The 25,955-nt window shown below is 40.2% G+C and overlaps 2 protein-coding genes across 4 annotated transcripts in view; both read left to right on the top strand.

The window, feature by feature from the left end:
* The window catches only part of LOC135485861 (zinc-regulated GTPase metalloprotein activator 1-like), a 109,997-nt gene extending 105,721 nt beyond the window's left edge, over window positions 1-4,276 (top strand). For 2 of the 3 annotated variants that reach the window (XM_064768195.1, XM_064768194.1), the window contains exon 13: window positions 3,838-4,276. In XM_064768195.1, the coding sequence (XP_064624265.1) occupies window positions 3,838-3,899 (62 nt within the window). In that variant the 3' untranslated portion in view covers window positions 3,900-4,276. The remainder of the gene's footprint in view (window positions 1-3,837) is intronic. The other variant, XM_064768193.1, reaches the window with a different exon arrangement.
* Window positions 4,277-11,011: 6,735 nt separating this feature from the next.
* LOC135486197 (forkhead box protein D3-B-like) lies at window positions 11,012-14,275 on the top strand. Its single transcript, XM_064768842.1, has one exon. The coding sequence runs from the start codon at window positions 11,198-11,200 to the stop codon at window positions 12,413-12,415; it is 1,218 nt and encodes a 405-aa protein (XP_064624912.1). The 5' UTR covers window positions 11,012-11,197; the 3' UTR covers window positions 12,416-14,275.
* The last annotated feature ends 11,680 nt before the right edge of the window (window positions 14,276-25,955 follow it).

Raw genomic sequence — 25,955 nt, 5'->3', positions numbered from 1 at the left:
CGCTTTCCGAGAATTTGTAGTGCTATATAACGGCTCTGCTTGCAATCCACGCCTTACTGTTCAATGAGATAAAGAAAGATTTGAGTATAAGTGGTGTTTGCAAATATCATGTCACGTCAACGCTGTGTCAGGTCGCGCGGCGAGGACCTCTCGAGCGCGCTAACCATCTGACATGTCTGAGGCAATGGAGACCTTGGGGTCCTTCACCCGGCCCACCCTGGGTGTTTTTCCAGTCGCCGGCATACTACATGTATGTTGTCAAGTCCCGCCAGTAAAACATATTGTTTCTCAATGCATTGTCACTTGGATGTAACAATAAAATCCACAGGATTTATTAAATATACTTGTTGATGTCACCTAGAAGTGTGTTTGGAAATACTTCACGTTTTCGTTTCAATGCAGCCAGTTTAGTACAACGCCACACAAGCAAGCCCATGATCAAATTCCTGATGTTGCTTGTCACCCCGAGAAGGCACGATTCTGCAAATACTAATTCATTCATTCCCTTATTTCCCATTCCAAACGAAAGTGATAACAGTATGGGTTTCAGGGATTTGTCGTCGATTTCCATTCTTAAACTATATTTCGGTGCTACAACACATCTTTCTTATTGGACGTAGTCGTACTTAAATGTGCCACAGGTGAGATTTTGGGCCCTTCGTGTGGCCAACTTATATTAGATATAGGTCACATAAGATTTGTACACATGTATCAATGAAAAGCACTTGGTGGTTTTTCAGTCAAAAACCATTAAGTTTTTTTATTTCGCCGAAAAACCTCTCACGGGGTGCACATTTTTGCTGGCCGGAAAAAAATTTTAAGTTTAAAAGCTCAAAAACATTTATTTCTAAGGGGGACTTCCAATCATATCACAGGTTATCACATTTGAAAATCGCACTGTGTGGTAATTATTTCCAATCCCAGACCCCTCGCGTAACAACTTCGGGCCAAGTTGGATGCTGGTCTACCCATTACCAGATCTGAAACATTTGTGCTTCAGCAAATGATTTGGTTACATTTGGTTTATTGCATTTTACATTATGTTATATGCAATATTTATGTCCGAAAACACCTCAAACTCCCCTATCTATTAAATGTTCTAAATATTTTTGCCCAGCATACTGCTAGGGATAATTAACCTAATTTTAGGATTCCCTCGGAATTTCATCTTACATTATCCTTGGCAACATGACTTTACCCTAACATATACACCTCTTCAGTTCCGAACCTCCAGCTCTCATAAAGCCTTGTTTTGAGAGTGATACTAGGAAGTTTTCATATTTTGTTTCTGTTACGAGTATGTTTGTGTATAGCTAATTTCTAGCATCTTCTGATCCCATAACTGACCTAAGTATTTATTTGCAGCATTTTGTTGGGGATCAGCTGAAAAATAAGCACACCTTCCCATTCAATATTTATATACAAAGAGGAAACCCAAAATGTATGTTGGCTACTATCATCGCCTTCCGGGACCATCAGCCATTTTATGATACCCAGAAATCAGTCAAGTTTGCCAAGGTATAAGCCGTTGTGACAGCGCTGGGTGTGAAATATCATTTGATTCAGTTAGTTCATGATTTTCAGCGGGCAACTCCGAGTGGCAAAGAGTTGATATTTGCCTTTTGCGATTGTGCCACAAAAAAGGCCGACATGTATGTTGCTATGAATTTTGAATGATTCTTTTCTTTAGTGCTTCGTTCCAAGCTTGAGTAAAAGTAATTGCTTCAACTAAAATCATGTCACATGTAGATGGAATGAGATTTGTTGTATAAATTATATTTGCGGGGGCAGTGTAATAATCATGTTGTCATTACCTGCTTCGGGAAATAAACACTTGAAAAAATATAGGCCTCTCGGATGACAATGCATGTACTTACTCCCGTAATAATCATATGACTGCAGTTCAATAATATTTACGACTTCCTGGCGCCTTTGTGAGTAGAGTAAACGTGAATAATGATTATGAAAACATATTGAACCTAACTGCGACTAACCATTCTAGTAACTCCAGATTTTCTCAAAATGATATGTGATTTGAAATATTGAGTTCTATATTAGCAGCAGGCCTACATCTCTTATCATTTTGGTCAAAGCCGTCAAATATTACTTCCCGGGGAGTACTGTCTGTCATTTCCAATTCTAAATTGTCAGTGACAACTGAATTTAACGATTTTTTGGAACTTTGTTTTTTCGTTGAAGAGCGCAAGCTCTACATAATTTTACTTTCTCTTACAAATGAAATATTTTACATATCCAAATATATTTGCGATATAGATTTATACCTTTAAATTAATTACTCTATCGAATAGTCATTAAAATTTCATTATCATATCGAAGTTAGCTTTTCCTTTTTATTGCCTGTTGACTTGTTTTTACAGCTTCCGAAATAAATCGAGGTCATTGCGAGGATATCATCATGGGACTCGTTATCTTTTGTTCAAGTAATAACTTTATTGATATGGTGTGTTATAAATGAATAATCAGCACATTAAACCTCATTAAGTTCACAAATCGTAAACAAATACATTTTTAAGACATTGTTATGAGATGTTTTTATCTTTCGAAGTGATTTGCACTTCAATGTCTATAGAATGGCTTGGCTGCAAGGTTAAACGACCTAACCATATGCAGAAATGAATCAACAGCCGCTGGTCATATGGTCGTTTTGCCTTACAGCCCTATATTTGTCCATGTTCAGCAAAATAACTCTGGCTAGTTTTATCGCATGAAGTTACATTCACTGAAAAACACGGAACATTAACGCCTTCCACATGCAGTTGTCCAACTTTGGACGAGGTTCAGGGTCACCACTTGCAGAGTTTCCTTTTCATGCGTCACCAACAGGCGTCCAGGTTACTGATATCTCGAAATTAGTTTACAATGAGTTTGCATATTTAGAGTCAAATGTAGTTGACTGCCCAATAATATGCCAGACATGTTCATGTATAGTCAATACTTCTGCATTCAAGTGTGCAGAAACACTCTGTCGGTAAATATTTGCATTGATGCGTCATTCTCACTCACTAGAAACGTCACGGCAATTATCGGAAGCTTTCGTGGCACGACAGCAAAGCAGGCATCCATGCCCTATTCGTACGGATGTGAAGTTTGAAATGTCCTAAGACAAATGATTCTGTAAATCTCTGATATATTGACGATCATGGTCTTGTAGAACCGTCACCGTGCAGACACTTTCTACGGTTACATTTAACTTTTACCTCGCTGTTGAATCTCCGAAAACATGTTCTTTTAAAAAAATGCAAAATTTTGACTCCCATTGGAAGTTACCATCAATATTTCGAGCAAGTCGCTGGCCTTATTTGTAAATTTCACGTCATAACAACTAGATTTGAGTGACCTTGACCTTTCGACTACTCTCTTGCGATATGTGTATGATATCCATGAAAATCGATGCGTTTGCATACTGTTATTACAGGGTATGCATTTGATATTGTTGAAACATCAACAGTAAAAAAACGGGACTAGGAAGACATGGAACGGTCTGAGTGCTTTCAAGAGTTTATTTGAATGTCCCATCGTATTTAAGGCTACTCTAGGTACTCGGCTCTCTCGGTATAGTTTCATTGACAGAGCTACTTACTTGTGAATGGATCGAATGTAATTTGGCAAACTAAGCGAAATACAATACAGATACAGACATGAAAGATATAAGCATTGCAATTGTCTTTATATTCTGTATATAGTTATGGCTGTATTGTCTTGTTGGAAATCTTCATGATGACAACGTAAAATGTCAGAAGTAAATCACAGAAAATATGAGCTCAGAATCAGTGTCGACTTTATTGCATTAAAGAAAAGTTGCATTTGTACTTTCAGGTCGATATTTGGATAGAAACAGACTCGATGAAGAATTCAAGAAATGTTTGACGGACATTTGAACCGACAAGAAGATTTTCAGTGTGAAATTCACTTGGTAATTGACTGTGACCTGTGCAACTTGGATGAAGTGAAGTTTATGAGAGGCATCAGTTCGTAAATCGCTCTCACTGTTCTTTCACGAAATATTTATCATTCAAAAACGTACAATGCCAGTGGCATCACGCGACATTGCTCTATGGTAATCAAAAGGTTGCCGTCAAGCATGCATGAGTGGGGGCGTGGTTGCTGCGCCCATCAATTTTTACACGTATCATGTTAAGACCACTTGTGTTTCTACACTATAAAACGTGTAATGTATTTAATAAAGAATTAAGGTTAATTTAATTACATGTAGATATTTTTATAGTTTTCCTACGATATTGATTTCACCCTTTCCTGTCGCACTACCAAAATCGGACCAGTCTGCCCATTTTCAGTAAACACGTTAGCGCCTTTATCTTGATTGCGAATACAAAAGTATCGAAATGAGCATTCCTTGGGCGATTTCCTTTTTTTGTACCGGCCATTGCAAGTCATATCAAATGGTCAGTTATAACTAAAGAACCGCTATGTCATTCATCACACGGTTTGTTCGTTTGACGCTAACCCCAGATGGATTTACCTTAACCTCTTCAGTTAGAGTAGTATCCTAATTAAAGTGAAAGTTTGCTTTCTTGTCATTGTCCAGGGCACTTTCCAAGTCCGACTGCTGTAGAAAGTGAACTCATTCCAAACGCCCTGGTCACTGTGCTTTGTCCGGGGACAACCCATCTGCCAAGCGGCACAGGCCACCGATCCCCTCAAGAATCTCATTCCAGTCGGTGGCTCTATTCGCCTGATTCCCAGCGACATAATCCAAATTGGTTTCAATTGTCCGACACAGTTTGCCCTAAATGGTAGAATAAGGGATTATTGCCTGTAAAATGCACGTGACGGTTTATCCACTTATGATATGAAGGACCTTAATGATTTGGGTGGAATCTGAGATTATGGACCTAAAATTGGTTATTTTTCTCTCCACCGAAATGTTAAACAACAACATTTATTGTAGTGGGCTGAGCTGGCTTTTTCCCGTGTTTTATTTCTGTGCGGGTCATTCTTCCAATGGGTAAATAATGGAATTAAGCTTAAACTAAATTGATTTAATGGACATCTATGCGAGTTTGTTCCCTAAGTCGTTCAATTTAGAGAACCCAGGAATTCCTAAGATACTTTCTTTTGTCAGTCCTACCAACCTGGGTCGGGTGGAGGCTGAGGCCCTCCGGGAATCTTCGGCGGACAGTTTCGTCAATACTCGTCCAAGTCTGCAATCATTGGACGGCTAAGCTATAATGAGGGTATCCCTACAATAAGAACATAAAAATAAGTTAGACATGAACGAAATTCAATTGGAAAGGACAAGACCACGGGAGCCAAAATATTGGCTCATAAGCATTTTTTTAGCAACTCCTCTGGTAAAGACTCTTCGCAAGGCACCGTTTAGATCACTTTGGTGTGCAATTTTTCAACGACTGCCACATGTTTTCATCCAATAATGTAAACATGTCTAAGTTGTTGTCAGCAAACCTTCTGTATCGCGCAACTAAACTTGGAGAGGGGGCGGAGGGTGTCCGGTATGACAGGGCGCACCATCATAAATATAATGCAAACCACCAGTGACGAGTGCTCTTCGGGTGGTTTTCGCTACGATTCAAGTGACCCGAGGTTCCGTCCGGATGTTTCTCCGGTGTTTCGTTCCCACCAGAATAGCATCAATGGCAACTTGCATGGAATTACTATCTCGAAGATGGCAGTGATTGGGAGTCTCTTTCATGTCTTACCTTACTTTTTTTTAATCTAAATCTTGATACATGTAAAGACAATAAGTGTATGTGGTCGTATCTCAGATGTTATGTAATGAGCCCTTTCAAGGACGGCCTTTGCTTATACGAGATGAGTTTTTGGTGTTTAAAGTCCTAGGATAAAATCTCGGAATTGTATATTTTTTCGGCATCCACCTGCCTCTGTAAATCCCGCCGTTTAGAACAAAATAAGTGTTCTGGCCGAAGGAATTAACTGGTTTAAAGCTGAATACAATACGACCCGCCATACCTAGCATAATGCTAGAAAACCAGCTGTTCCGTTATTTTACGGGAGACGCATCCGGATTTAAGGCTTGGACAAATCCAAGCTTACCTTAATTGGCTAAGAATAATTCTGCGCTTAAAAAGAACTTCAAAGTAATGATTAATGTGATCAAATAAATCTTTTCTTGGGTTGTATTTTGTAATGATTGTATTTAATGTATTCGAACGCCTGATGAAATAATAGTTTTCCTACATTTAATTCTATCCTCCTATTAGTTATTTTGGAAAGAGTGCAATCTCTGTGTCTGCCCATGCTATAGTGTAATCAAAGTTTCCGGCCGGCGCGATGTAATATAAGGTTATTCACATTTGAGCAAAATATCACGCAAGAACCTTGCATTTTGTCTTTTAGGTGGGCAGTAGCTGTGGTGGTGTACACCGTGAAATAATGAAATTCACCATCCCTGATATTCGAGAATTTTGATTGCCTTTGATTTTTGGATTTTTCGGAAATGTCCCACGCACCTAAGGTCCGGGACTTTACCCGTACCCGCGTCCGGTGCAGGTGTGGACAAAGACCCCGCCCTTGATGACGACCCTTGCTACACAAGTACGAAAAAACCAAAACAGATCCGTAAATCTTGTTTATATTTTAATTTAAACCGGTTTGTTTAACAAAGCTTCATTCCAAAATAAGCTTTAAGGGTCTTTACAAAAAAAGACCTCTCGCAGTAGGGATTCGCATTCCCGCAGTGATTATTGCCTGTCGTAATAAGAGACATTTCTATAGCTAAATCAGAGGACAGGGGGATTTTTCACCGAAAGGATAATCTTGGTTTATATGTATCAATTTTACAGTCATTATAGACAAAGGTGAAACATAAACAGTTTGTCGTTTTGGCCGCATTAAGCTATCAGGTTTTCGTAAACCCCGGCTTCAGAATCCCTTGCACCCTTCTAATTTGGGAAATTATTTGGCCCTTTAGATATCCCGTGGTGATCTTGTTTAGGGCATAATGGTGAGGTGTGGACGCTCGGAATGCACCGTTCAATGATCGAGTGTACGCTACACAATGTACGGTACACTAAAACGGAACACCGCATTACACGTTTTCCGGCCAAAAAATACCTTTTTGTACGAGGCGGTTTCTTTGACGTTCTGAAGAGTACTAATTAAGTGATTGTTAAAGAATTATCGACAAGATGTTTCAATAATAGTAGGCTAATTTCCCGCCTTTTTCGCTCCTTTCTGAGTGAGCTCGTCGGCGTGATTACAGAGCGCTGGCCAGGGGTCTTTTATTCGAGGTTTTCGCACTGATTTGAAGGCTTTCGACGGCAGAAGTTAATTACTAGTTTAAACCAACAATTTATTCTGATGGATAAGTTTAAAAGGTTGGTGTGTCTTACCAAAACTCAGCCCGGTTGATAGATGAACAGTAGAAACAATTCCTAAACCATTCCAGACCTTATGCTGGGTATAGCCAGGAAGCTCATTTTCATGACCCTAAAATCAGTCCCAGCTCCAGCTTCGACCAAGGGGTTAAGAAACCACCTCGACAACCAAGCCAGAGATAATGAAGCTGAATCGCCAGCAGGACAAGGACAACAGCCTTTTTATTGCTGGTAGAGAGCCACCCGGCGATACGCGACCGAGCCCTTTGATAACTTCATGATGTCAGTCTCAAGTGCTGACCCTTTCCCGTGCCCAGGAGGGAGACCCCTCCGCCCTTTTCATACAATTATCTTTCTATTATGTTATCAATATCAATATGATGAGCATTATCATCAGAAGCGTCTAGCTAATACATTATAATCAAGCCAAATGATTTTCAATTTTCCCCGGGTGAGATTGCATTGTGGCTTTATTAGAGGATCACTTTGTCCTGGAGAAGGGGCATTTCACGGCGGCTGGAGTCTCCTGTTTGTTCTGCGACTGACGGAACTGCCCAGAGGCTGTCGGGACATGCCGGAATTTGTCGGAAGTTGAGGTGTTAACTTGGCGTATTCTAATAAAAACAGCAATTTATGAAATTAGTTATTGCGACTCTTATCAAAAATTTAGAGATCAGCTCGTGTCAGGATTATTTCTTGTGGTGATTTTGTGTAATTAAAATTAATTATCAACATTTATTTCAAAATTACTTCTTGATATAATTATTGTAATCACAATAGTATTAACACTAAACTTCACCAACAACTGATTAATATTGTCTGATTACACCTCAATGGGCATACATAAATGTACTCTTAACATGATTATTTTGATGCTTTTTCAATCCTTGTTGTTATTTTTGCAATTTTGAAAATAACGAATTTTCTTGAACTCGATCAGACAGGTGATGACGTGCCGGGGAGCGGCTATCACAACTCATGAAGTGGACACGTTTGTTTGACCAAATATACAGATTACCTAAAATGGTTGTTATAGCATCCAGAAACATATTAATATTATCTTCCAATTTTGAAGAAAAAAAAACCTTTAAAAAGTCCTTTTCCTGTACATTTATATTATCATAACGGAAGTAGAGTAAGAAACGTAAACACAATTTGCTTTCAATACATTGACCAGATGATGTCTCGATGAATTTCTCGAGGTGGATGCGTTTGGTTCGCCTACCGCCCAGTATTCACACAAGATACGGATAATTTATTGCTTCGATTTCTGATCAATGACACAGAAGCCGCACCGACCCAGACACGTGTGGACCTGTATTATGTTTGATACCAGAACCGTGAGTGGTACAGAGAGCTACATGTATGTGAATTATCATCGTATGAGAGACGTCGTTAAGTGATGGCGGATTTTCAGACGTGGTGACTAACAAAATAAATATTTACATCTAAAATAAAGGTCTTTAATCGCTTGGTTCCTAATTGACAAGAGAAAAGGAACTTTGGAGTTTCACAGACTATCTGGAAGTACACTATACCACCCACTTTTGGACTAGTAATAGCGTATTTGATAATACGGTTTTTACGACAGAAACACTCATCATATCTTAATTTACAATTTTAACAATTCCGTCTTAATTGTACAATTGCAAAAGCACAGACTGATTAAGAGGGTGATCTATGCTTGATACGACCTGACTCTCTTTGTTTCGTTATTGTTAAGTATAATCACTACTGTCACAAATTATTTAGTACTATAAAGGAGGGTCGGTGATTCTCTTGATCACAAATGAGGAACTCGGGAGTTTTACAGACATCTTGAGAAAAATTGCCACACGAATTCTGTGATTCTCTTGATCACAAATGAGGAACTCCGGAGTTTCACGGGGCTGTCTTGAGGAGACCCGAGACGAACTCCAATCCACTCTAAACAGACCGAAGTCCCATCAAAACAGCCCATAATCTCAGAGGCCTTAAATGCGACCAACACAAAAGCATATACGGCTAAGACCCCTAAGAAAGGGTTGGTTAAGGTAATTAGCAGTTAAAAGAACTTTGGTTAATCTTTTGGTTTTGGCACTAAGGTTTCTAACTTCTTTGACATTACACGTCCTTTAGTCCAATTTATTGTTTTTGTGGGTTCAAACAGGCTCGCCGACTTCATCATTATTTAGACCCAACCTTCCAATAACAGAGTTTGGTGATAGAAACCGATGTCCTTGCATTCCACCTGCCTATCTATTTGAAATAATTATTGGTGCATTCTCACTTGGCTGTCACAAGACGTTATCACATCATATTGGGAGAATTCTTTATTCCGTCCCATCATTACGCCGAACACGTATGGGTGATGCGCTAAATGCATATAATATCAGGTGCGACATTTGTATAATCAGAGTGTGAATCATGATTTATAATAATGTTATCTAAATGGAAAAGTGAGGTTTTCCAGGGGTATAGTTCACCAGCACATTTGTATGTCACCCATTTCTGTGGGAACCCGGTGTAATGGTTTTGAGTGTTTCTATTTTTGAGTGTTTCCCCTCATTGTTTGGGAACGCTAAAAGATAGATTGACAAGTTTTTCTGTGTTTGCCCCTATTAAAAAGTCATGGTCTCTCTAGCTGCCTATTGTTTGGAAACACTGACACATGGGAAACAACCACAGATGTTACACCGGCATACTCCGGGATCCAAAGATCATCGGTTTTCCTTCATGCAATGCTGTGTTCTCACACAGTATTGCATTGATGATGAGAGGATTCTAAGTCTCATATACAGAGAAGGACTGGACCGTTAGGAGCCGGGGGTCGATTTCGAGCACAGTCCGGATTGTAGAACTCGCTACACACGGACATTGGACATTTTCTCGTCCGTCGTACATATACGCCATGGACTTACACCCTCTGATAACGCCCAACTACACGGCAGTCCATCACCGGGCTACTCTAGACCTTCCAGTGGATCTCCATACAGCCGGCGAAAACTATTTCGTCAACGTGTGACATATCATATTCAAGAAGTGTTACAAAAAGCCACTGGCAATCCTTGGTTGGTACATGTGAAGTAAATACTTGATTGTCGCCTGACACCATATAAGATCCACCGGCGGACATGCTGGATGAACCGCCATGAAAACTGAATATTTTCATAGAAAAAAAAAATTTATAGCGTTCTATTCATTCATAACAACGAGAAATATTTAGTAAATATCAGACCACATTATTCTGATGACCGGATATGATATTGGTTGGCCAGCCCTATTTGTCGGTGATATACAACAAGCGCTGCGCCACTTAAGAGCGAACTGCCTTGAGTTGATCGAGCGCCTCCCCCCTAATCGAGCGCAACGAATTAACGAACGCCAGGGAACAATCCCGTCAACAGCGTGAGAGACGATTTATTCGTTCCCCTTTTAATAAGCTGTTCAGTTTTCTCCCTTTCTTTCCAAAGATGTTCAAGAAGCGGAAAATATGATGTTTTTACACTGTTAGAGGCGGAGCTTATAGAACGAGTGCGCGCCAGCTCTTCAGATCGGGAGGCGGGATTTCACTGACAGCTGTGTTCATATGGAAATGACATGCCGCGAACGGCAGCCTCGCGCCGGTCATGTGACCACTTTGGGTTCTTATTGACAGGTTCTTTGGTTTGAAAGTCATATGGTGAGGTGTTGCTGCAAACGACAGACCAAACGTGGGTGGCCATCACTACTTGTACACCGAAAACACACATTTTAGACACTTTCGCTGCTACTAAAGTGTAAAGAGGACAAACATTATACCTTAACGTGAGATGTGGTTCAATCTCTGAGCTAACATTTATCCGGACGTTTACTTGTGATTTTGTTTTTGGATCAGTACAATGCGTTACATGGAAAACGGGAGCAGTTACGTCGAGACGGTAGCCGCACCGGCATCCTACTACGAGGACCAGAAGAAGTTCATGGCTGGTTCGCCCAAAACGGAGCTGGTGGACCGAGCTAGTCCCGATATATTGAACGTTACAGAGGATGACGATGATCATCCTGGAATGGATAGCATCCGATCGGACACGGGACGCTTAGATAAGTTGGAGGTTTGTCTTCGGGACGATTCGGACTCTGACTGCAGTGGTGATCTCTCTCGGGATCTCGAGGACTCCAGTGATAAACTTGACGAGGATGAACATTCGACCGGGAAAGGCAAAAACAGTGTCGTAAAGCCTCCGTATTCTTACATTGCTTTGATTACTATGTCGATTTTACAATCACCGCACAAGAGACTGACGCTTAGCGGAATTTGCGAGTTTATCATGAGCAGATTCCCATACTATCGAGAGAAATTCCCAGCGTGGCAGAACAGTATTAGACACAACCTGTCGCTCAATGACTGCTTTGTAAAAATTCCCCGTGAGCCTGGAAACCCTGGTAAGGGCAACTACTGGACCCTTGACCCCGCAAGTGAGGATATGTTCGATAACGGAAGCTTCTTACGGAGACGTAAGCGCTTCAAACGTATGCATGAATTACAAATGGCGGCGGCGGCTGCTGCCCATCATCAGCAGGTATCGTTTATGGCCGACCCGTACGGTCATCATGGACTTCTTGGCAACCTTGCGCATCATCACTCACTGCCGTACCCTTACATGGCACCCATGCCGCCACCCTTGCCCATTCTGCATCCCAGTCACGGGAACGATCTCAGTAGGGTAACCTCCTTAAACCCGTTAAGTTTTGGCGGACTTTCTCAAGCCCAAGTATCATCATCATCATCATCATCATCATCTAGTTCTACAACTACTCCTAATACTCCTAGTCGCGGAGGCTTCTCCATAGACTCTATCATTGGCACGTCCAGTGAACCAAAAACATCAACAATCCCATCATTTCGACCCCCTGTGACAGCAGCAATGACGACGGGTCTCCCTCCTTCCTTGAGGCCCTATCTCAGCCTGGATCTAACGAGGCCCACGAACAGTAGTGTCAGTGCTTTTACGTCTCCATTCCCTATGACGATGCCAGCGATTACAGCAATGGACTTGGAAAAATATCGGCAATATGTGCAATCTTGTAGCATGGCTGCTGCTGGATGGCCGCGGTAGGGCAACACGGACTCGGGCCATTGTCGACCCTCTGTGTATGAACTGTGTTATATGAAGTCACAAAGTCATTTCAATGGAGGACAGCATTCCGTGTACAGTGTTTACATACATTCGTGAGCAGTAAATCGATGCCATCTTAATCTTTGCAGAGATAGGAATAACCTAATCGAAGGTGGGTAAATGCAGGACTTTCAATTCACGGTATAGTCGAATCATACCGGTATGAGCTTTCACTAACTTTGCCCCTTAGGTGAGACACTACCAAAAAACGATGTCGAACCCACGATGAACTGCGGACGTGTCTCTTGCATTTTGTACTTTTCTACATCAATGAAGTGAAAATCAAAAGCTAAGCAAAGCTTCCCGTGTGTAATGACATGATAAATGGTTATTTACTTTAGGCCCTACATGTATGTGCTTTTAAACCAATATTGCACACGTCATGATGACATTTATATCAATCTCAATTTCATTGCTTTCTCTGTTCAGTGCGTTCAGGAATTTTCCTCTGACCATGATTCAGGTCCTGCATTATTACGTCGGACGCCAGTACTATGAAACAGGCTCATGAAATGCTTCCCCAGAGTTGCGAATTTAAAAATTAAATCAATGACAAACATACCCCTATGAAAGTTTAATACGCCTCTTCATCACTGTATGTACTTTTAAATCTAAAGGTTGGGCTGTCATTTTTGTTGTTCTAACGATTCCAAATCATTATGTTGTGTTGTAGCCCTTGGATTATTAGCTTACTTATCAAAAGAGAGCAAATCGTTTCTTCAAAATATTGTATTGGGGCTTCAGATTTGGAAATATTGATAAAAGTCATTTCAAATTCACCGGTTCCATCGCATTCTCGACTTTAGCAGCAACACTATAGCAACTTACATGTACCATTTAGTCTTGCCTCGAATTAATATGAAATTACCCTGTGTCTTCGTATAGTGCAGTTCAATATGTAAGATTTGTACATTTGATAATTTATATTTGATTACCTTGGAGGTGGGTTTGCCACACTTCACACTTCTAGTTTGATTGTTTTAACAACACTAGTCCTGGCATTTACTGAGTTTGTGATAACTGCCATCATTTAATGATAAATGTTGTTACAACAATCTCACTATGAGAATTTTGACTGTATGATCACGAATCATACTAAAAAGAATACTTTTGACGAACAGTGTGTCAGTTGACGTTAGTGCTAGAAATAATAATAAAGATGTGACCATACTATTTGTGACCAACTTACTGTGTATTCTAAAATTAGCCTGTGTCTGAATTGAAATTTTGTAACTTTGCGGTTATGTTTGGTTTTGCATTTTGAAGGGAAGAATGTCATTTTCTGAAAATAAGTTCTTACTCTTCTAACCTGATATACCTTGCTCCGTATCCGGTGTCATTGCGTTGATCCCTTTCTGGTGAAGTTCGGGCATTAAATTATTTGTCTTGCACAAGAAAGAACAAATGTGTTTTTCCAAAGTCTTGTCCCTTAGTTTTGGAAATATCAATTTGTTTCAAGTTAATAATCTTAGCAACCCCAGTTGCTGCTCTCATTTGACGACTGTTCTCATAAATTACCTTAACCTTGAAAAACATTTTAATTGACCCATCTACACTATTCGACCGATCAGACCGAATGTGCTGCCATATTCTTAAGTTTGCTGTAAATCTCTTATTACCGGGTATGAAAAAAGGACGATTCTCAGATTTGATTTTTAAAAGGTTTTGCAAAAATTATTGTGTGTAAAATTTGATCATATCCTTGTTGGTGATGTGACGCAGTATGGTGTAAAGTATATGTGGATTATAATATAATGTGTATTGTAAAGATGCCGTGTAAAATATATTTTGTCTATGAAATTTAATTTTAGATGTTGTATTTATTTCAAACTGTTGCATGATATTTTAGACACAGTTCAGATGGATACCCCGGCAAAATGACTGGCCAGTGCTAGACCCCATTGCTAGTATTTCCAGAATTGAATTCGCTGTACGTTTTCGTTCGCGTTTTACAACTTGAAAACATCTGCTGGTAATTTTTTTTGAATAATGTCGCATGATAATTGACATGATTGCGTTTGCAAAATGTTTAAATCAGAATTAATCTCATACGCGTTCCTCTGTTTGGGATCCGCATTTAAGATAATTATTCATTGTAAAACTCAACCAGATGTTTTGAAAGCTGTGTATAAAGCCCTTGCCCCCTCCCCACCCACCCCCCCCCCCCCCCCCCCCCCCCCACCCCCCGAGACCTGAACTCCCACAAGGACAATGTCCCATAGGCTGGGATAAAAAGGACAGATGAGGATGAACTGACGGTGCTTTAACCCCTGCCACGGAGGACGGTTTTGACCTTTAGGGAGATATATTCCGTCGTAATACAACCAATTATGGGCGGCAGCTCTCGGAGAAACCAAGCGTTACCAATTCTATGTTCTAATTTTCATAGCTTCCAAAGTGGTTCATCAGCTTAGTTTTTGTCACAGATGGGAACTTTTTGAAGAAATGTGCATATTTCTTATAAGAAAATACGGTAGGGATTCAACCGATACTGATTCAATCCGAAAAGCTTCTGACGCGGCATTAAATTTGATCAAATTGGGAAATAGACAATATTTCTGAGCATTCCTATGGATTCAAACATTCTTATTTACAAGGTAGTTATTGAAGACAAATAATTTGGCATCATATCATAGATTATTTGTCATTTAGTTATAACAAATAAAGTAACGTGATCAATGTAATAATTGCGAATTTGTGAAGATTGTCAATTCATCGACCTATTATGTCTTGACTACCTACATGCAACTATCACGAAACAGTCACATTTACTCCTGAAAAAGTACATGTCTTCTCCTACTTTGCCTGAAAGTGTTAAAAGCTAGCTGTCTATCACTCGTCGATTTGTATCATTAGTCAATCAGTGTCACCTTAGCGTTTAATGTCAGTGCCCGATAACCACGACACGGCCTTCAGCCTTTGGGGCGGCCGCAGGAAGCGGATTCAGATTGAGACGATAACGTCAGATAATGGCCGCGATATCGCTAATTGTCGCGAGATTCTCACCAACCTGCACGCGCTGGGAGGGGGGAATTTCTTTGAAGATATGGTTGATAGATCACTCCAGGAGAGAAAAGCGTTCTTACAAAACTTCTCATGGAGAATATTGCTGCAAGTATTCAGATGGTGCACCCGTGGTTGTGCCCAGGGTGAGATTTTTCAACTGTATTTTGTATATCTCCCGAACTTTGTGAAATTCTCGGAGCGGTGTTTGAATTGAAGAAAACAACTAAGACAGTAAATTGTCTCGTAAAATAACAAATCGACGTTTTGTACAATCTTTACATACTGTGATCACCAATTATCTGAAAAGTAGGTACGTTACATCAATTAACTCCAAATGAAAAATAACGAATCTTCGTGAAAAGGAAAAGGATAACTTGCTACATGTAAGCTTATAGTTGCTTTAAAAATGCTACAAAGAAACATTTTATCATGTAAAATGTATTCATGGACCTGGTGTAATTGTTCACTCCTTAACACTAGTCGTCAGTTTTTGATATGTCCAAAAACGTCGTCTATGGACCAATTCAAGGATTAATGATTGGATTAATCCACAGCAAACTGGTAAGTGATATTGCGAGTTCTTGACAACCATGGTTATTTACAAACTAGTTCTCTCTTGCCCTCCCATTTCTTTATATGAAATTTGAAAATAACTATTATGAGAAATAAAATAAATCCAACATGCGTTTCCACAAAAGCTTTTATAATATTACCGGATTATCGCGTACAAAGCGCTGCTTCTGCACAGAAATTTGAATGAATTGTCAATTCATGCTGAACAAAGTGACATGAGTTTAAACCCGTTCACGCAGACCACAATTCATTCTCTATTATTTGAATTATTTGAATAAAATGCAATCCTAAAGTTCCATCCTGCATTAATTTTGTTACGGCATGTAGTCGTGTTCAGTGTATCTTTTTACACCAACCCCGGGAATCTAAAAGTGCAAATCGACGCGGCTTTTGGAAAGGATTTGCAAAATGCACTCTGACAAAATCTCTCAAATTGAGATAAATATATGATTGTCGTAAGGCTTAATACTAAGAAGATACGAACTTAACGATAACTCAGTCACGTACATGTATTACCAAAAAATTATTAATATTCTATACAACCGTCAATATGCCAAGTAATTTAAATTTTTCCGGCATAAATTTATATTTTGAATCGTTTGACAATTTTTCGCCAGCCTTCTGGGTCCACGATCCATCCTAAGGTTAATTTTGGTTTAACTGGACCATTATGTGCACGATTCTCATTTGAAATGAAAAATTACCGAATTCGTTTTCGCGATCTATGATAGAGAACGCCCACTCTGCAAAGTATCCGTCTTTCCTCCATCACCCACGTGCGACGGAGGCCTTTAGTATACGAACTGGCTGGTGCCCGGCCCCCACCCAAGACCTCGAGGTGAGGAAACTAGAGGAATCTCACGCAAGCTGGGGTCGATCGCAGCGGGCATCACACTAGCGGGCAACACCTGAAGATTAACCCATACAGCCGCACGAGATTAACCCCCACATCTGCAGGTTTCGCCTAATATTCCACTTCCGCAGTAAAGAAAACCTGCCCCTCCCCACTGCGTCCGAAAGCAAGTCCCACAAACCCCCTTTCTGTAATAAGATTATCTATAAGTGTACCAACATCTTACATGTCTATTTAATGATTACTCGTAATTAGACAGAATTATTTACCAGCTTGCATGTCCGAGGTTGACGCTTCATTGGTATCAAAATTTCTAGGCCTACCTGAAGCAACCAGTGCATTATTTTCATTGTTTTTAAATCATGCCGCTCTCTGCACCATTACAAAAGAATGCCACGAGGATGGAATTAAGTCCAGGAATTAGAGTTGCACCTGGAAGACATTTTGATTAAAGTTACTCTGGACCAGCTTGTGTTTATATTTTCACTCAGCGGGTTAGACTTTTGGAACGAGACTTTTCCATAGATATAATTACACTTAATTACCAGTACAATGTACACTTGATTGAAATTACTAACTACATTTACATCTAAGTGGACATGTAGTAATTATTATGTCACGTTTCCTGGTTTAAGCTGCATTTCATCGTTGCACCTGCGACAAAAGTACCCGAGATAATCTAACCACCAGCTTGTGTTTTGGGGATACTATAATGCTTTTTCATAACATATAACAGACATGAGAAACTGTTGTTTGTCGGCCATTGGTCATTTTTTTTAGCCGAGAATAGGCAATAGGGTGTCCACAGCTGATCGTGATTTGGTGATTGCCTGAATCACGGACTATACACAAGTGAATCATTCAGACTGGTACCGGTATCTCGATTTTTTACAGTATGCGCTTCGTAAAATTATGTTAACTTGTGAGATACCACTAACAACACTCACCTATGTATATTTAGGTTCGTGCTAAAACATAAAAACCGATCAAAACTGCACACTGCAAATTGAAATACTGCAAATTGAAGTTTTACCCGCACATATTCAGTACCTGCAGTTCTAAAACACATCCATGACTCCGACATTACGGTATCGGGTTGCAGTGCCCGGGCGATCGATTGAGATGGCCTTTGTGGTGGCACGCTGGCTCAAGGCCGATTATTAGAGTATCGTTTTAATTACCGGTAAAGTACATTATTTACATTAAAAAATAAACTAGAGGTTGGGATGGAATTTTGCTCAAGTTTCTTCACTGCAAGGTGCTACATCTGCATGCTAAAATATCGACCATCTCAGCTAATTTGATGCATTAGAACAGCATTTTGTTCATGTATATCGTGATACATGCGTTTCTAAAGCTTTAGTGAGGAAAAATTGTTGGCAGAATCATACCCTACATAGTGACGGTGTTGTTACAACATACCAGTATGTGAATAGATTTGATGCCCTGGCCTGAAGGAAGGTGGATGGGAAGGAGGATGGATAAATTGCTGTGCCTTTCGTCATTTAACTTTATCGATGCCTTCAGAATCTCTGTCGTAGGCCTACTATGTTTATGACCTCATGATCATTGCCTCCTTGAGCCAGTGCCAGCACGAAGTGTTTCTCGATGTTTGGGCACAACACGATTGGTCAAAACCTCTCGCCCGAAATAGACCTCTTCAAACCCGTGAAGGGGCCCAGTCGTCCTCTCAGCTGTCGGAAGCCGCGATAGAACATACAATTGTCACGTAGTGTACATACACAATCAGAAGAGCCCAGCGCCTGCCTCATCCTGCAGTAAGAACAGGCCACCCGGTTGATGGGCAAGGGACCGTACTCCATCTCGGCCGGCTGGTGGTCTCGGCCTCTCGATTTTTTTACAGGGACTCTGTTTGTGACTGAATCCAGATGTCGTAACCACACTCTGCTCAATACTGATCCCAATTTTGTGAACGTGTTCCTTTTTAATTGGACGATGTCGGTGTGACAGCACAAAAAGTCCCACTGGAATCAAGGTCTCCACCTATTGTTCCATTGTTGTTCAAGGATCTTACATGTACCTTAGAATACGATCGTACATATTAGTCGTTGCCTTTGTTGCCATATTCGAATTCGTATTCCGGGATCTACCAACCGATGATACATTGACCTTGACTTTTATAACCGAATGACATATTTAACCTAAACCTCGCTCTACAGACGCAAACACTCCATGTTATTATACTTTTCTCATTTGTTAAGATAATGTTTACTTTTCTTATTTCCTATTAGGCGTAAACTCTTCAGCAGCAGAAATAGGAATATACTCATCAAATAAAGACCAAAGTTGTATACCAGCAATAACACAAGCGTTCTTGATGATGACGGCAATTCATTCAACTCGATGGGAGTCGGCGGATGTTATTCATCACGAGGGATAGGAATGCTTTTGGACGTGTTTTTCAATCCGTCTTTTCGGCTTCATTCTCCAAATTATTTCGGGGAGGAGAATGCATCTACTCTTGTTTTACAGACCTAAGACCGGCTGAGTATTTCCTACGAAACAGAAGTAAGGGCCTGCCTGGACCCCAGCATAATGACCAGGACTATTTGTTGTTACCATTCAATTGTCTCAGTATCCAACTGCCGATGAACAATCTTGTGCTTTGAATTAAATATTCAGAACCGGCCTAAGATCGGTAAACTGTAGGCTGCGCAGAACTTGTTGAATTCCTGATGACGGCCCAGAATTGGATAAACAATTTGTTTTGCGCCTGGTCAGTTTTCCATAATTTCAGTTCTATGGTTATGATAATAGTGAACACGTGTGCTTTATGATTTCATAACTCTATGTCCATATTTATAAAACGTGCTTTCATATATTTTTTTGTCATCAGTGTACCAGATTGCCCTGTAGCGGCTGGCCAGCGTGGATCACCTGGGGAGAACCAGCAGGCAGACAAAATTGGTTCCTCCAGTTAATTATCTAATTTTTCCTAATTTTGATTTTGATCACCACGAAAGGGTGCAAACCGGCACGTGTGGCGGCAACCTACCAATCCCAAGATTGTCACTAACACATGTTAGGTGCACGGATTCACCACTTTTGCTTGGCCGGAAGTAGATTTAGTGTAGGGGAAGGGGCATAACACTGACCCAGGTATTCGAGGACAAGGTGTCGAGGATGTGGGTGGCGGGAGGGCGAACCATTACACATTGTTCATGGTATAAAAGAAACTACAGCATTCCTGGTCACACGAGATTGGGCGTATTCCTCTGATAACATCATACCAACAAGCTGCACACCATGAAGATGATGATGCGTAGATACAATGTACTTAGTACACGTTCTACTATGCAACAAGGTCCATGCAGTGGCCAAAACCTAGCCCCATTGATACACTCATTCAAGTAAATGCGAGTCCCTTTTGTCGATTTGATTGAGATGACAATCATTGTGTTTCATATCAACTTTTCTGTTACTATAAAAGGTGTAGTCAAATCGACTGTTGCTGATACACAGTGTCCTACTGTGCATCGTTACACATCATCCTGAGATCTCATGAGGACGGCGATAACAGTCAATTCAAGAAGTTGGTCAACTGCCATGTTTATAGCAACGTAGCCTTCTCCAATAACCCAGTGTAAAGCATTGAACTTGGCTCCTCTAATGCATTTTTCATTAGCCATTGGAAACAATGGCACTTGACCACTTTTTGCAAGAGGATAAACAGTTGTTTCAAATCCTTTTTGATAATGTCAATTGTAACAACTTTCACAACTGTGTTTGTTAGATGTCCCACTGCGTATTGCCGGACATTCATCGGATGATGTTCAGAACGTCACTACATCCTGAGACAGGGCACTGAATGTAAGCAACACTGGTATCGCTGGCGTAGTTTCGGTAAGTAGTCGTATTCTGCTTATAAACACTACCAGCAATGTATGATACACTGCTGATACTTCATGTAGTATTGCATACTTCACTACATTCCTTTACAACCGATGAGGGAGCGATGATCATAAAGTGTTGCTGCTGCTACTGCTGCCGCTCCAGTCCGAAAAGGGAGGGTATTCATGGCTGATATGATTACAATGACCCCTGTGTGGTAGGTGAAATTTGAAATGTGTATTCTGTAGTATCAAGTTGTTAAAAAGAAGCCACACCGTATGTATCAAACGGTAAATACGCTTCTCCTCGCCAGAGACAATGGTGAAGTGGTTTAGTGTTTTTTACCACACTGTCGAACGAGCTGTTTCCCGTCCCATTCAGGACAATGTCACTGGAGTATATGATGTTTGTCGTGTTTGTGCCTCTCCGTTCAAAAAAAGCTTTTCAGATCGACACAGACACGTCTATTCTATTAAATACATAAAGCGGGCCCTTCAGGCTACTCTCTACAGTTGGCGTAAAATACGATATTTTTTATTGTAACTGGATGGGGAGTACATAACTAAACTACTATGTAGATGACTGAGAATATCAACACACAATTAAGAATAGTTTACTCCGAACTTATTTTGAATTTTAAGTGAGATTCAATTTAAAAGTCGAAGCATGAATAACATCTTCAGTCGTGAAAACCTACTCAATATTGACAATATTGACAAAAGTCATCAAGTGAGAAGTGTATGGGTTCGAGGAGTAATGAATTCTTTGAAATCCATGGCAAATAGATAGTTTAAGGAGAGTAAAGTTATAAGTAACTTACTTACAACTTTATTTTACTTAAACTATGTATTTGCGATAGGATTGTGAAGAGCTTTAAAGACTAAATGGAACTCTCTTGATAAAATCATATTTGAACTGGCCATGTATTGTAGCTGTAAATCCTTTCATCTACAAATGTAATTGAGAAGCCGACGTATTTTACTTGAAAGGTGTACTGCATAGAATCGTATCAGGTTTAGCGTGTTATTAGCTGAAATCAATAGTCGCAGAGAGAATGGTAGGGGGAACGTACATTACATTTACTGTTTACTGACATCAAACTGGATAGCTTTAAACGTTGTCCTTGAGGTAAACATGTTCTAAGCACAACAGTTACATGCAGCCCCTTTTCTGGGCGCGTTAATGGGGACAATGGTTGATGTTTCCTGGCTGGGCAGAGACTACGTGTCAATGATGAAATGGTGGAAAGTTCAGGCAGAGCCTTTTTTAGACTCTGGTTCAGGTAACTTTTTGGCATTTGGCATTTGGCATTACCGCCAGTCTCCGATCAGCGTTAATAATGTTAACATGAACTATTGAGTCAAGGATCAAATTATTCATTACAAAATTGATTTGAAATACAAAGTGTCATTCTTAGACGCTCTGTGGATGTATTGAGCCTGATGGCAATCAGCTGTTGTTGAATAGGTTGTTGAAATTTTAGAAAACAAGGTCCCTGGAATTGAAGGATAATCAAGTGTCTAAACCAATGCTATTCTCCTTGTAAACCAGGGAGGCGAGGTTTCATGTACTCGAACTGTACACGACATTCTGTATCTCATACATACCAATCTCTGGTTGTTGTTGTTGTTATTGTTATTGTTGTTGTTGTTGTTGTTTGTATTATGTTTAACATGTTTATGTTTGTATTTGTTGTTTTCTGTCGTTATAGTCGTCGATGATGCTGATCAATCAATATGCTCGACTTGTTGCATCTGGCTGCTACAATGATGCAGCGACCTTAACCTGTTGGCAGCCATCTTGGGAGTAGAGAGCCGTTGCAGAGAGAATAATCAAGTAAGAAATCTGTCTGAGTGGAGATTGCCGTAGCGTGCTGTACATGTACCATTGGAAGACGTGCAAGGACCTCCAGACATAATCGATGGCTGCTCCATTCAAGTGTTCGATCTTTCTTCCGTGGCGGATCCTGGCAACAGTTCTCATTCGCAGAATGTCAATCATAAAACAAAGTGCGCGGAAGCAGACGACATTCATGGGTCTCGTTTGTGTAAAAAATCGCAGTGCTCTGGCTAACCAACCTCGAGGTCGGGGAAGAAGTAAGAAAGCGAAACTAGTATCTTTCCAGTTGCTGATGGGACTGCAGCAAAACAACACCATATGATGGTATCTGATTGGTTGAGGTAGAAATGACGTCATTACTTTGAGCGACTCGATTGGCCTTTCAATGGTGGACTGTTGCTGGTGACTGTAATTCGACCGAATTCCTACACATGGACTTGGCGTACGCATTGTGTACGGGGCAAACTAAATGGCGGGGACGGAATGAGGGGAAAATACACCATTTAATCAATGAGTGGGTCTTCTATCAATAATTCCTGCCTGAAAGTGCCTGGTGGTAGACCGGGACAGATAATGAGAGGCACGTGATCTCTTAAAGTATACTGCATGACCTGACTTCGGATCGCCGCCGCTGGCACTTTGAACACTTCGATGTTTCAGTGATATTTTCAAGAGAGTAAATACCTTTAGAGTTTAAATAAACAAGTAGCAATAACTATTATCTGATGATTACAATGATGTACTGTTACACCTTATTCTTTTATCTTCTTTATAGCTTCTTTATCTTTTATGTTTTTATTACCAAGATAAACCAACCATTTAACGATTTTACGATGTCGAAGACCATTAAATTTAAAAATTGAGTTTATTTCAAAGGATTTCAAACTCGTTCGAAAACAATTTACTGTGCCACAAACCTTTCAACCAATCGGGCGCGGTTGCTCAAAAGAAGTTGGCCACGATCGTGACTTTATCATGTCTTGGCGTTAGGTCTAATGTACTTGTTGCATTGCATGCAGATAGCGTCAAGTTACATTTAACGCCATATTAGGCAACACCTAACTTGTTTGAACAAGCTTTTTGCATGAAAAATCCTTTCCTGTACCAGTCGGGCATGCTGCCGGTACAGGACGTTTGGATTCATCAAAAGTATCAAGGATCCGGCAGAACATGAGCCGTGTTTTCAAGCTGTCCTCGGCCAACGTGGTTGGGTCGATCCTTTGCTGGTATTGATATCCCAATGCCATTCTTGCCTTTCACTGAAATGGCAAGTGACAGCAGGTCCTCTATCTGTAAGACGAGAAACAATGAAATTCGTTATTGTGCCTTATCACTTTGACCAAATTGTTTTGACCGAGAGAGCCAACCCATATAAACAAGGTCAAATACTCTGTAGTAATAAAATTTGGCATGTGACCTACCCTTCACTCGGGATCTGAACTTACTTGGGTGAGGGGCCAATTGTACTTTAATGACTCAAATTCGAAAGTATCAAATTCGAGTCATCAAATTACATGTGTTATCAGATGTGGATAAAAAGTGTTGAAGGTACGTGTACAGTGTAATGTTGTTTTAGATACATCACTTTCAACAGCTGCACTTCGTGAAATGCCTGATGCCGGCTCATACAACATAAGAATGAAAGAACTGAAGACCAATCACGTTTCCTAGACAAATTAAGTTGCCTTGACTGGGATTCGAACCACATATCTTTCATTCTTGCTTTATGAAAACATCAATGAGCTTCTCGTCCCCATGTCACATTCGCGAGCCTATATAAGTTTGTGGTTAAATCATCGGGTTCGGGAGGATTTGTACGCGCATGCGCATACGTAGGATAGCTGGATTCCGATGTGTATAATCACTAAGATGTTTTCCTCCTGATTACAATAGGGCATATTGAAACGTGTTTAGTTATCTTTATGTTCTGTTGATATAAACTTTATGTAAGGTCAACTGGGTGACATCCATGTACTTGGAGATGTCAATCGACACGACAGATATCAATCAAGGGAAGACCACGCCTACAATTATGATTTGGTGGGCAACATACTCATGTTTCGGGTTGTATACCTACAGTTTATCTTTTTTTTTGGGGGGGGGGGGGCATCTAAACTTGCACTAATTTGTCTATGCAGTTTATTCTGACATCTGAGCGCGCGTATGTCTCAAATCGCATCCAGTCGTGCAAGTTACAGCAATAAGAGATACTGGGTAATCAACAACAAAATTTGATAAAAATATGCGAATGAAACTGCTTGGACGTTTTTTCTTCTCATTTAATCTTATCAACTCTCATTTTTTCTATAAGAGCTATCTCATTAAATTTGGCACGATAAAAACTTTGAGCCGCTAGTTTCCGATTTTTGAAGAGAGTCTTAGCTGGTAACGAGTAAAAACGCGAGCTTTGTATTGAAATTGTCGCTGTATTTATTTACGCAGCCACGATTTCGGGGAAAAATCGTTTTCTATGTCTAGACTGCAGGCGCCTGAAGGAGACATGACATTGAGCTTTGGTGACCTTGGAAAAGTGTCGAGGTCAGTGAAGAGTATAGTTTTATATTCATTTACGCCTTCACTGTTAGGTTTGGTGTATTGAACAACTGTTGATGGTGTTGACACAGCGACGGACTTCTTTTTTGTACATTTTATTTCTTTACAGAATTGATATGCAAAAAAACACGGTGTTCATAAAAAAATAATGAGATGATGGAAAAAATGTCCATTATGAATACCGTAAATACATTTGTATGTACACTGTAGTTTCGCTTGATGACGGCTGCCAACGTGAAGTACGTCACTCTTTAATCATGAGAGTTTTCCCCTCAAAACAAGTGTGAGAGTGCACTAATGTCAAGGTTGGTCATATTAGAAAGTGGAAAAGTAACAGGGTGAACCAAAATGGTACGAGTATGTCCATTTAAGAAGATCCCGCTTTTTCAGGTCAAGAGCATTTACTATGAAATGTTTCTAATAAAACTGTTCTCCCGCTTTGCCCCTGTGGTTATAAAGCCGTATAATTCGCAATATTTATACACGATAGATCGTATGCATCAGCGATATGGCAGGATTTGAAATTTCTTTTTTTAAAAGGATAAAGATTATCTCAAATATTCGCGTGGGCTTTTGAAGAATGAAGTGTGGATGCCTATGCGGTGGTGTCTTCATATTCCCCCGGGGTTTTCTGGTTTCAATGACACCTGTACTGAGCTAATGCCCGATTTTCAAAGCGCTACAACGTAGTCTCTGGCCCTACAGGAATCACGGACTTGAAGTGCATTACTACATGTACATGTATAAGTGCACGTTTTTATGTCATATTTCTATATATTTTGCTGGCAAGCACCTGGCAGAGAC

The sequence above is a fragment of the Lineus longissimus genome, chromosome 4 (genome assembly GCF_910592395.1).
Source record: "Lineus longissimus chromosome 4, tnLinLong1.2, whole genome shotgun sequence".
Classification (NCBI taxonomy): Eukaryota; Metazoa; Nemertea; class Pilidiophora; order Heteronemertea; family Lineidae; genus Lineus; species Lineus longissimus.
Note: the sequence above shows the minus strand (reverse complement) of the source record. Positions and strands in the feature narration are given on the sequence as shown.

Coding starts and splice junctions, on each gene's coding strand:
- LOC135486197 (XM_064768842.1), top strand. CDS start 11,198: ATGCGTTACATGGAAAACGGGAGCAGTTACGTCGAGACGGTAGCCGCA.